This window comes from Pogona vitticeps, chromosome 5 (genome assembly GCF_051106095.1).
Source record: "Pogona vitticeps strain Pit_001003342236 chromosome 5, PviZW2.1, whole genome shotgun sequence".
Classification (NCBI taxonomy): Eukaryota; Metazoa; Chordata; class Lepidosauria; order Squamata; family Agamidae; genus Pogona; species Pogona vitticeps.
In genome coordinates this window covers 20,079,873-20,092,257 of record NC_135787.1, presented here as the reverse complement: position 1 = coordinate 20,092,257, position 12,385 = coordinate 20,079,873, and the positions used below count along the sequence as shown (strand labels likewise).

The 12,385-nt window shown below is 37.3% G+C and overlaps 1 protein-coding gene across 2 annotated transcripts in view; it reads left to right on the top strand.

Moving 5' to 3' along the window:
• Positions 1 to 12,385, top strand: part of STPG2 (sperm tail PG-rich repeat containing 2) — a 274,188-nt gene that overhangs the window by 96,036 nt on the left and 165,767 nt on the right. For both annotated transcript variants that reach the window (XM_020802913.3, XM_078394602.1), the window contains exon 11: positions 8,542 to 8,707. In XM_020802913.3, the coding sequence (XP_020658572.3) occupies positions 8,542 to 8,707 (166 nt within the window). The remainder of the gene's footprint in view (positions 1 to 8,541; positions 8,708 to 12,385) is intronic.

Here is a 12,385-nt window from a genome sequence, read left to right as displayed (position 1 = left end):
ACTCTTTCTTGTTTCTAGTAACCAGAGTGAAGCTTCTCTGAGACAATTTGAGTGGGAAGTAATGAGGTGATATTCAGCCTGCTGTGAAGCTTTATTAATCTGAAGAGACCATTCTGAAACCCACTTGATGAGCATAGAAGCATCATAGCCCTATATCCATGTCATTATTTATTGGGTAATACTTTAAGCAATGAAATGCTCCCTACCAATATATGAACAAATCTTTAGTCTCCGTTTAGTACTTCAGTATCTTTTTTATTTGTTTGGCAATACCAGGCAATACATATCTCATATATATATGAGATGCGTATTGCCTGGTATATATATAGCATAGGAGCCATGTCAGAAAACCATTGGGCTATCAGGTTCAGTTTTTGGGGTTTCCTGGAAAAGTAGGATGTGAACAGGAAATATGGACAGCCATAACACATATATAAAGTACCTGGAATGTGCACAAGATGCTTGCACTCTTACTTATTTTAGATGCAACCCCATTCTACCCCAACATTTTCAATAATCTTGCCAAAATTATTTTTATTGTCTATGATTTTATGTGATTATGTTCTAAATTTGAATTTTATCTGAGGTGCAATTTGATGTACCTTTATTAGATGTATACTTTGTTGGTCTTATTTTCAGGTTGGTTTTTTTACAACTATTTTGCTTAAGCTGCGACCTCACGTTAATTTCAGTTTTCACGTCTTCTGCATAGCAGTATATCTCGTGTAAGTTTTTAGTATGCTAATCAACACTTCTCTTTTCTGGATCTAAAAGTGAAGGACTGAAATAATAAAGTACTGTCACTGGAGCCCCATAACATGACAGAAGATACTGGTAGTTTGAAACAAGGAGGAAATCATGGCAGTTGAAAAAAATATTAGTACCCAGTCTGGGAGGGACGTGGTGGCGCTGTGGGCTAAACCGCAGAAGCCTGTGCTGCAGGGTCAGAAGACCAAGCAGTCGTAAGATCGAATCCACGCGACGGAGTGAGCGCCCGTTGCTTGTCCCAGCTCCCACCAACCTAGCGGTTCGAAAGCATGCAAATGCGAGTAGATAAATAGGTACCATCTCGGTGGGAAGGTAAACAGCGTTCCGTGTCTAAATCACACTGGCCATGTGACCACGGAAAGATTGTCTTCGGACAAACGCTGGCTCTATGGCTTGAAGAGCGGGATGAGCGCCGCCCCCTAGAGTCGGACACAACTGGACAAAAATTGTCAAGGGGAACCTTTACCTTTACCTTTAGTCTGCAGAAGTTTTAACATTGTTAGCTTATATATCTGATATGACTTGTCTCAAGTTGGAGTTCTTCCTTTCTTAGTGCAGCGGTGATGATATGGGAGCAGAAAGCTGTCGTGATCTCTCTCTTTTGCACAAATGTTACAATTCAAGTGCTTTATGCTGTCCAGGAGCCAACAGTATTATAGCAGTGGATTTTTGTTGTTCATCAGGTATTCCTCCCCCCACCAACCCTCACTGAAGACAGAACTGTATTGTATACCTTTAGGGAGGTACTCTTGGAATAGAGATGTCCTTTGGGTGAAATAAATGCTAAGTTGTCCATTAATAAGCCATTGATCCTGTAGCAGTTTATATTGATGAATGTGTCACATCATCCTGTGACTACTGATTTAGGGAGTATGAGCTGACATTGGGGAAATCCCTGGTTTCTTCTAGATTTCAGGCAGCATAAATCAAATCAGTCAGATGTCATTATGTGCCCACAACACAAGTATGTTTAACTGTAGGCAACAATAAATGGTTCTACAGAGACCATTGTTATATACTTCAAGGAATTGTCACCTGACAACTTTTACTATTTGTGTCTTGGTTTTTGATAAATGATCAGCCCTTGATAAAAACTTATGCTCACATAATTCAAGGCAGGGCTGTGCCTGGCATCTTCCCCAGCAGCAGCTCTCTGCTGGCTCAGTCATGTGAGCCAAGAGAACACTATTAAAATATGCAACTTTTTTTATGCTGGTGGCTTTGTTGAACTCATTTGTGGATATGAAAGTGACTAAACTGAGGTCTTGCTAAGCAGGTGGCTGCTAGAAGTGTTGGGTTGTGTAGGATTATTTTCTTGTTTTCTTAAAAAAGAATGGATAGTCCAGAATGGGCCACAAGAGAATGGGGCCATAGTAGCTCAAATTTTTTTTATTAATCGGGGAACCCCTACTTATACCATATGTGTTGCAACAATCTAATTAGTTTGTTTATTTATCACTTTTGTAGTCTACTATTCTATGGTGTACTTCCAGCATTCTCAGATTGCTAATCTTTCCTACCATTCAGTCTGGAGCTATTCTTAGATTAATTTGGCATGGTCGGGCTACTTCTTTTCTTGTGAAGGCAAGAAGAAGCTAAGGGTCAACAGTACCCAGCATTGAAACTTTCAAGCCCTTCCTGTCTGTAGGTACACTTTCCATGAAGGAAACTTCAGTGTTTTAACCTACAAGCATTTTTTCTACTTGACATATGAACAAAGTAAAATGGAGTTCTGCACAGTTGAGAGAACATATCTTCTTATTGAATGTTCTTGTATAGATTTGCACACTACAAGAAGGGAAAACAGCAATCACATTCTCCCAAAATTCTGTTCCAAATCAAAATATGGAACCAATGTCATTTCCTTTACCAACAAAGCAAAACAAAAGATGGAAGCCAGAAAATTAACCCTGAAAGTACAAAATTAGCATATTTGGGGGGCAGGGGAGGAAGAGAGAGTTCTTTTTTTCGTTCTCATTTTCTATAGCAGGTGGTTTAAATTGTAGGAGAATATAAAGAAAAAGATCACTCACATTTCTGAGGTAGTACAGTCCATCATCTCATTCTGCTGCATTACATCTTAAAACCAAACATGAAATCAACTTTCTGACATTCTGGGACATCAAATATCATTAAAGGATTAACTATAATCCTGTATTCTCCAACTCTTGATGTATGTGGTTTACAAATAAGGTGGCTGAAATCCAGTAGTAAGTCACAACTAGAATAGGTCCATTGAATCAGTTGGGGCTTGGTGGGTCAGTTCATCCATAAGATTAAATTATGCTGTGATGCTGTGCAAATTCTTGAGTGCATCCTGGCTTAAGTAATAGAGTGGATAAGGGCCAACAAACTGAAGAGCAGAGATAGTTTTAGGAAAGCAAGAGCAATATGTAACTTTTTTCTCTAGCATGTTTTTCAGGGCGGGTTGTCTTCAAAACATTGGCGGTATAATCAAATGTGATGCCTTCTTAAATGTCGGTGTCCTTTCTTTTTCTATACAATATGATAAATCACATTCATAAATCTCTCACGTTTGCAGTGTATTGCTTGGACTTCCCTTGATGGGAGAGAGATGAGCTTGGCTAGATGAATAGATCTTTTAAAAAGCTTGGAAAAATAGTTTCTTGGACTATGATTCCCTGAATCCCCTAGTAACCCTGCTGATTTGAGGTTCTGGACACTATGCTCCTAAAAAGTAACTTTTCCCAGTTCTGGATCCTAATGTTGATGCTTTAACTATGTCAAGTGGTATTTTGACATAGCTTTCAAAACACAAGGTGCATAAGGATAGTCATTTAACTTCTAGTCACAAGAAACAGCCTCTTGACCCCTGAGGCCAGCCATGTTTTCTGCTTGGAAGGGGTTTTTAAATGGATTGTTATGTCTTATTGCTTTGAATGTGTTTGTGGTGTTGCTTTCATTTACCATTTTTAATGTGGTATTTGTTTGATTTTTTTAGTACAGTGTATACTCATTGTTTTTAGCTTTAAATATTGTCTTTTAATGGTGTAATCCTCCTTGTGTCTTTTTAAAAGAAAGTGGCCCTTAAAATATTTTAAATAAATAAATAAATAAATAAACAAACAAACAAACAAACAAACAAACAAACAAACAAACAAACAAACAAACAAACAAATAAATAAATAAACTAAAGGAATGCCAGCTTGTTTTCCACCTAATACATTAAATATGGCATTTTTGTTCTCATCTGGTTTTTGGTGTGATGTTTATTTTCTTGGGATGAGTGGGGAGGTTCTACAATTCCTCTAGCTTGGGAAAACATTTCAGGGCTATTTATTCAAAGCTTATTTTCAGGCACACATGCCAATTGGTTTCTCTTGTATTCTGCTGATTATAAGAGGGAGGTGGCACCCCATTGAAACAGGACTGAAATTAGTGTTTGGCCAACTAGCCAAAAGATACCAACGAGCGGCTTAAAAATATGCAAGAAGTGTAAGATTCTGCTGATGTTCTAATTTTGTTTTGATACCATTTCGAACAACAGTTTTTCTCTTTTACAGTTTCTCCTGACTGACTAAGGTAGGAAAAGGAAGGGAGTGGAGAGGTAGGGTGTGGGGGTAGGTGTCTGTGGGGGTGGGTGGCTGCCTTTTGGCCCACTGATCAGTTGATCGATGGCTGGTAGACAGAATGGTGTTTATTAAATTAAATACAAATGATGAATAAAAATGGGAAAGTATTAGTTGATCCATATTCGTCGGGACTTAAAATTTGATGAACAACAAATATTTAATGAATCAGCTATTTTTGTCATAAAACCTGATCCATTTATGTATTCACCCCCATCTCTACTGTGGATCTTATAGTGAAGCCCAAAAGCTACATAGGACTTTTTCTAAGGGAGGTACAAATTTATTTCTAATTCTGTCTGCAGTGGGGTCCTGTAGTTATGGCATGAAAATATTAAAAATATTAAAGGAAAATTCCTAGAAATGTCTATTTCTAAAGATGAAGTTACCAGAACTGGCCTCTAGAGCAAGCCAGAAACTGTGCTGTGTATAGTGTTTGCTAGAGAAAAGTATATTAATGATGTCATCACTAGAATTGACCAATTGAAGGAGCCAGAGACCATGCAATGTATAGCATTCACTATTAAAATAGTGTTTACTATAATAGGCATTTTTCAACATCTGTGGGGGGGGCACGTGGATATGGGGGGGGTTACTGTATTTCAGTTCTCTATTTTCCAGAAGCCTCAGTCTGTCATTCTGTTCTGGAAATACCAAAATGTTTACAGGTAGAAGCTACTCCCAACTTCTTCCTTGTTATTTTGGTCACATGACATGTTTGAATAACTTTTCCACTTGTGCGTAGGCTTTACACTCAAGTAAAAAGCCACAAAAACCTGAGTACTTGTTCCTATGTAGAGCCTGTGTAAAAGCAGTGCTGTCCTCTTCATCTCTGCTTATGTTAGCAAAATAACAAGTGAGGAAACTGAATGCCCAAGTCCAACTTTGGTCCCCCACTTGCCTTTCCTGTGAGGTATAGCTGGCTGGATCCTGTAGTTGAGACTCAGCCGGCTCTCAAAGTCCCAAATGAGAAAACATGATTTCATTCCATGTTTACCTTTCCTGATCAGGAAAGGCGAGCCAGAAGTAAAGCACAGTCGATTAATTCCCGAAGGATTTCTTGGACATACTTGGCCTTTTCTCCTGTTCCTTTCTCTGTATTAGGAAAGTGAGAAGGCAACAAAGTAAGATCTGTTGCTGCAGTTCTCTCTGGAAGCTCCACGTGTTGTTATCACTGTTGCAGCTTAGGGAGTCAGTGGATTCGGGGCCATACCCCTGATGCCATCTTGGTACACAAAGGGGGATTTAAGTAATGAGGATCTGTCTCCACATCTCAGGTTGGTTGGTTGGTCACCCTTTCACTAGGGGATAAGGATTTTTTTCCTTTGTTTTCTCTTTATGATCAACTTGAAAGTTTCTAGAACAGACCAAATGTCAAAACAGATTTGGCTTATATTTGAAAAAGTATTTGTGTTATGTTTGTTTATTTTGATAGAACGCAAGTGAATCTGGTTATTACATAGGGTGGAATTTATATTTACACAGCTTGCTTATTTGGAGGGTTAAATTGCACTCAGATGCGGTGATTCCCTTCTTTAATGCAGAAGCAGATGCGTATCTATTATTAAAAAAATAATCACTGAGGAATTTGATGCATACAGTGTTGAATAAGAAATGTGCAAACCTGGTGATTAAGAGGATTTTTTTTAAATATTGCAAGGCCAAAAATTATCACCAGAGGTTTTAAATTTACTTTTGATATATTAAGATGTTGATCCACAATCACTGTGATCTACATAGTTAAAAATTATGCAATGAATAATGAAAAACAGAATTTAGTTGAATCCTATACAATATATGAAAAATATTAAAAATAACGTTTGATCATGACAGTTCTTCAATAGTATTAATGAATGATAGACTCCTTGTAAAGTGCCTCATCCTTTTATGTCTAATAAAGATATTAGTAAGATTACATTGCACCCAGAATAAAATTGAATTACAATTACATGTCAGTCTTTGTGCATTTCAATATTTGAAGCAGAGTTCAAAACCTACAAGGAGTGTGATTGAATTTTTAAGGAGTTGCATAAGAGAATCTTTAGACTTTAATGGAAAGTGTTATGAGAATAGGAACTTGTTTGAAATGGGCATTTGACTTGAAGCATAAAACTCTTGGTTATCAGTGATTTAAATACCTTTCTCCCCATGATTATAAGAAATATAAGATGGAATGAGACCTGGCTCCTGTGAAAATGGAGAGTAAGGGAACGCCAGTAGGAACAATAATCTTTATTTGCCAGGAACTTTGAACTAATTGTCAGACAAGACAACTTTTTATGGGGCTCAAGAAGTATTACTTGATTCTAGCTGATTTTGCAAGGAAGCTAATGCTGCTGGGTTTCCTGAAGTTCGATCCTTTGGGTAGATCTGATGGTGGCACACTGTTGAGAATGATACCTTTTATTCTTCAGATTAGGTTGTTTGATTTAAACAACTGGCTGGAAATGACACATTGCAAACTATCATATACTTAACACTGAAGACTTCAGGCTTAGCCAACATACGGTGTTTAAAGTTGGTGAGGACTCAAGACAGGGATTTTTCTGTTGCTATTCCCTTGGGAAGTATGGTTGACCACTTCCCCTCTTCCTTCTACTGTTAACTGAAAATGGGCTTCTGGGTAGCTCAAGATTGGAGTATGAGGTGTACCTCCCCCAAAACTATTCAGCACATGAGCTAGCCCTGGGAAGAGCTATGTGTGGGATGGGGGAAGTGAAAAGGTAAGATTGAAACTGCCATTTGCTCGCTCATCCTGCCTGGATTCTCACAAAGAACAGGAGCTTCTTAAAAACATAGGCCACTGAAAAGAATTATTCCTGTGCATGAAAAATGTGAGAAAAAAATATTGCCAGTGCAGTATAAAATTAAATTGACTATTTGGAAGATCAGATGGGAGCCTTCACTACACATACAATTTAAGCCTGCTATTTGCAGCTTTGCATAGTTAACCTAGAATTATTATCATCATTATTAATACTAATGTTCCGTTGATGTTGATTAAAAATATTAATATAGCAACTTAGCAGAAAGAGAGTTTATAAATGATGGAAGAGTAAATGTTTTAGCTTAATTGGAAACTATTAAATTTGAAGTAAACGGGTTCATCTTGGATAATAAATTAATATTCCTCAATTGGAATGGAGAGAGAACTGTTAAATTAGAATTGCTGAATAAGGAAATACATTATCACTTCACACAGTATATAAATGTAAATAATCACCTCTGTTTAAATGTGTGTGTATATATTAAAACTGTTAGTGTTAGGTTAACCTTCCCATTTTTTGTATTCTTCTAGGGAGAAAGGAATATGGTCTAGTCTGTTTTCTGGCTCTGTTTTTCTTTCTCTCTTATTCTACCCATTCCAGTATGTTTCAAATGTCCTATTGTGTTTGTGGTTTTTTAAAGCCATATTTTTTGTGATAAAAAAGTTGTTCAATCAACACTTCACCTTTAGATCAGTTTAATACCACTTCGTCATGACTGCATTCTAAGAAATTGTGGGATTTGTATAATTTGTTGAGGGATTTAAAATTCTTTGCTACGGAACGACAGTCACAGATAGTAGAGATGTAGTAGAGTTCTGTAGCAGGGAATTCTAAATCCCTCACCAAATTACAAGCCCCAGAGTCCTACAGAACCAAGCCATGACAGTTAATACAGTGTCAAACTGATATATAACTGTACACTGAATATACTGAATATGCACCAGTATTGAACTATAATGGGCAACATTATTGTACAGAGCACAATAATGGCTGGAATGTGCTGCAGAACACTGTGCTAAATCTCACATGTTTTCTCACATGTTATACTTCTAGGGTTGAGAACGATGGTGTGGACCACAATTTCATTCCTTTGGCATGATGGCATGCAATGGTGGTTGTAAGGAATTCCATTCTAAACCCTTAGTTCAATAGTTCCCAACCTTGTGTCCAGGTGTTCTTGGAATATAACTCTCAGAATTCCTGGCCAGTAGTGAAAGCTTCTTAGCGTTTTAGTTCATGAGCATTTGGAGACTCAAGATTGGGAACCACTGGCTTAGTTAATAGCATATCAGACTTACATGAACTGGCTATACATTTTTCCTGGTAGTAGATGATTTTTTATGCTTGTAGTTTCTCTACAGAGAAATAAAATTTGCAGCGGCTGTAATACAGCATTTGTGATGTCTCTCTTACAGGAAGCTCCCCCACCAGGTTCCTATGATGTTCAAAAATCGTTTGAGAAGTCACAATGTAAAAGTGAATACATGCCTCCACGAACCACAATGGCTAAAAGGAAGCATGCTTCTTTTCTCAGTGGAACATTTAGGGAACAGATATCAAAAGCTGAGATGGGAAGGCCAGGTATGTTGATTATATATTCTTCTAAAGAACAATTGCATATGATTTTAGAAAAAGGTGATTGTGGTGATGGCTAGTGTTGAAGATCTATTTCTTTGTATAATAAAGCATAATAAGCTTTTGACGATGAGACAGTGATGTCTTCTCACTGGAGAATAATAATCTGAACTAACAAGTTTATCTCAGTACAGTGGACAAAGTTTGTGGAACTTTTTAGAGTATATAGCAGGGGGTGGACTGCTGTTTTAAAGCGCTAGACTACAAGCAGTGGAGAGAAAATCAGAGTTGAAAAAACACAAAAAGCAATATAGTAACTGCTGCAGGCTGTTCCACAGAATGTGGAACAGTTCCACAGAATGTGGGGCTTGAAAGAGAGGAGAAGGAGGTGATTCTTTGAAATTGGGAGGGAAATAAATGTGTTTAAAGCAGCTGAAACAAAGCTGATGAGAAAAGGGGGAAAGGGGGGCAAAGAGAGTTATACCATTCAGCCCTTATGCCTTATCTGAGAATTGTACCAAAAGGGGAAAGACCATTCATAGTGTCTGTGTAAAATGAAAAGATACACAGTAAGGCAGAGACCACTAGATGTGGGAATGCTGAAAAGGGCACACAGAGCATGTAGGTAATTCAGTCTGTGTGTTTCCCAGCCAGACCAACTTCAACCTTGAGTTGAATACTTAATGACTAGAATCATGACTAGAAATATAGAGCTGGAAGGTTTTCCAAGGGTCTTTGAGTCTACTCTCTGTCAAAGCAGGAAATCTGCAACTAAACTATCTTTGACCAGCGGCTGTCAAACTTCTGGCTAAAAACCTGCAACAAAGGGGAATCTGCCATCCTCAAAGCTGCCCAGATATTGCAGAAGAAACCAAGTCTGAAGGCCAGTCTGGAGGGTATCTTCCAGTGGCAATGGTTTTGGAGAAGAAAGCATGGTCAGGGCTCTTAGATTTAGAAAATAATCAATACCATAAATGACACCTTTTAAATGATATCTTCAATTAACACAACAGAGATAATTAACAGAGATAATTAAGGTGTTTGTTCTTTTCCATTTTCGTTTTAACATGAAAACATTTTATGTTTTGGTGAAGGATGCAAAGAATATTATACAAACTGACTTCAAAACTAGCTTGCAGTTAATCTCTAAGGATTAGGTATTGCAATGAAATGCTTAATTAATTTTAAGAAAAACAAGCCGATTAAACCGTATGGCATCTTGAGGTTAGAATTCATTTATTTACTGCACTCTTATCCTGATCTTCCTCCCAGGAGCTCAAGGTGACATAATTTGATTTTTTTCAGCTCCATATTACAGTATGTTCATAGCAACCTTGTGAAGTTAGGCTGAATATATTCAGTTTGTAACTTAAAGAGCTGTCATTGCAATTGCCTTTGTTTTTGAGCTAAGTAGGTTTTAGTGCTGAACCGAGTTTAACATCAGGTTATGTGAAATGGTACACTGAAAATCCTCAAAAACATCTTGGCCCAAGCTGGCTCCAGAATGCATGTAAAAAGGGGGGTTTAGATTGTGAGCACAGATCCATGCTGTGCTTTCCTTCTGTCTTTTTCTCAAATTTGGTCTTGATACTGAAATTTGCCAAATATACTATACATGTGAAAACCATTGCATTCCGAGTTACTCAGTTTTTGAACAGGCAGATAAATATATTTGAAATTTAAGTTTGTGACCTTCCCTAGTAAATTCAGGCAGAATCTGAGAAGGCTTCGTTTTTGGACTACAATTTTTTGCACTGATTCGTTGTTGTACAGATGATTTACATTCTATCTGGCGGTAAGTCTGTAACTTTGTAATTGTTATATTAGAAAGAGAGTTGCTGAACACATCTGATTCCAAGCATTCTTTCTCTCCCATCCTATGCTGTTCATCTATTCAGTGGAGTTGATCTTGTGTTTCACAGTACATATTCCACCAACAATTTCTTGACCTGAGCAGACATATTTTAGTACTGTAACACAATTGTATTAAATAAAATTAAAGTGCAAGAGTTATGTCAGTAGATGTTCATTTGTATTTCATTAATTATAGTAACTTAATAAAAAATCACTTTCACTAAATTAACAAAAGTATTGCAAATGGTGTGGCTCTCATTATAAAACAATTCCTTTCATAATTAAGTCTCCTATAGTTTTGTAAATTCTTTTAAGAGTTACTCCCACATGAAATAGAATACTACTATTACATGGGAAACAAGAAGACATTTCTGACCAGAATCCAAAATGTTCATGCTCACACAGAATCTTGTAGTGCCCCACTCAATTTTAATAGAATCTTGTAGTGCCCTGTCCATTTTAACACAGTCCTCTGTGCACTTAAATGACAGTGGCTGAAATGCAGTAGCACCAAATTCCCACTGATTCAATGGGCCTACTCTGGATTACAGCCACTGAACCACTTTGAACTCAGTAGGGTTTACTTCAGAGTGAAGATGCAAAGGTTGCACAGCTTTGGAGGCTGTGCAAAATTGAACCAGTTTGAGCATTTAGACTTTGGAGCCATTGCTAATAAAATAGAAATTTTGTTTAAATGTTCATATTTCTTTGGGAAGGGGGGAGAATATAATATTAAAAAAAGATACTGATGAAGGCAATTTGGCATTGTAACTAATTTCTAGTTATGTGGTGATCTCATCCATCACTACCTTTGCTACTTTGTATTTGGTAAGTGATACAAATCTTGTGCAGCACAGATGACTTCTCATGTGTTTGATGTTTAACAAATAATTAGCAATAATGTGGAGCAGTGCACTCCACCATAATTCATTCTTTGCATTAGCTACAAAACCCACTGTTTGACTCACCGTCCTAAACTCATTATACTTCTTGGCACATTCCCACAGGAAATTACTTTAGGTAACAAATAGAATTTATCTTCAAAATTAATTGGACAGATCACATACGGGTAGTTGTGTCCACTTTTCCCTATGGCTTTGCCCAGTACCTTTTTATCTAAAAGTTACTGTAGTGTGAAAACTAATTATTTCTTCTATTTGCTTGTTGGCTTGTGATATTACATTCCAAAATAGTTAGAAGTCTTTTTAAAATCAGAACTGAGTTCACAGCTTCTAGGGTAAAACCTTGCATAGTTTCCTCTTCTTTCTTCTCTCTGTTAGAAATGTTCCTCTGTATAGCAAAATACCCTGGTATATTCACTTCATTCTCAGAAAACACAGAACTTTGATAACCTCTAAACAATTGCAGTTTGTAAGCTGGAAGGAAGGAAGGAAGGAAGGAAGGAAGGAAGGAAGGAAGGAAGGAAGGAAGGAAGGAAGGAGTGGAGGTGCAGTCAAACAGGGAATTTTTAAAACAGAAAGGAGGAGGAGGAGGAGGATGTCTGTCAGTGCCAGTTTATCACCCAGTTGAGGCTGCTTGAAATGTAATTTATCTAGTGCATGGTGCAATGTGGCTTCAATCTCTCCACCCTATTAAACATTTACTTCTCTCATCTTGTTAGTCATTTGACCCTTGCAAATTATATTCTTCATTACTTTTATTAGTTTAGAATATGATCAACATAAATGTCATATGCAAATATGTATAAAACTGGGCTCATCCTCTGTCCTAACCTTACCTAAGAGGGTTGTTTGAAGATAAAGTGAGGAAGAAAGAAAGAACAAATTACATATAGAGGAGCACTTTGTGGATTTCTGATCTTGAAGATGC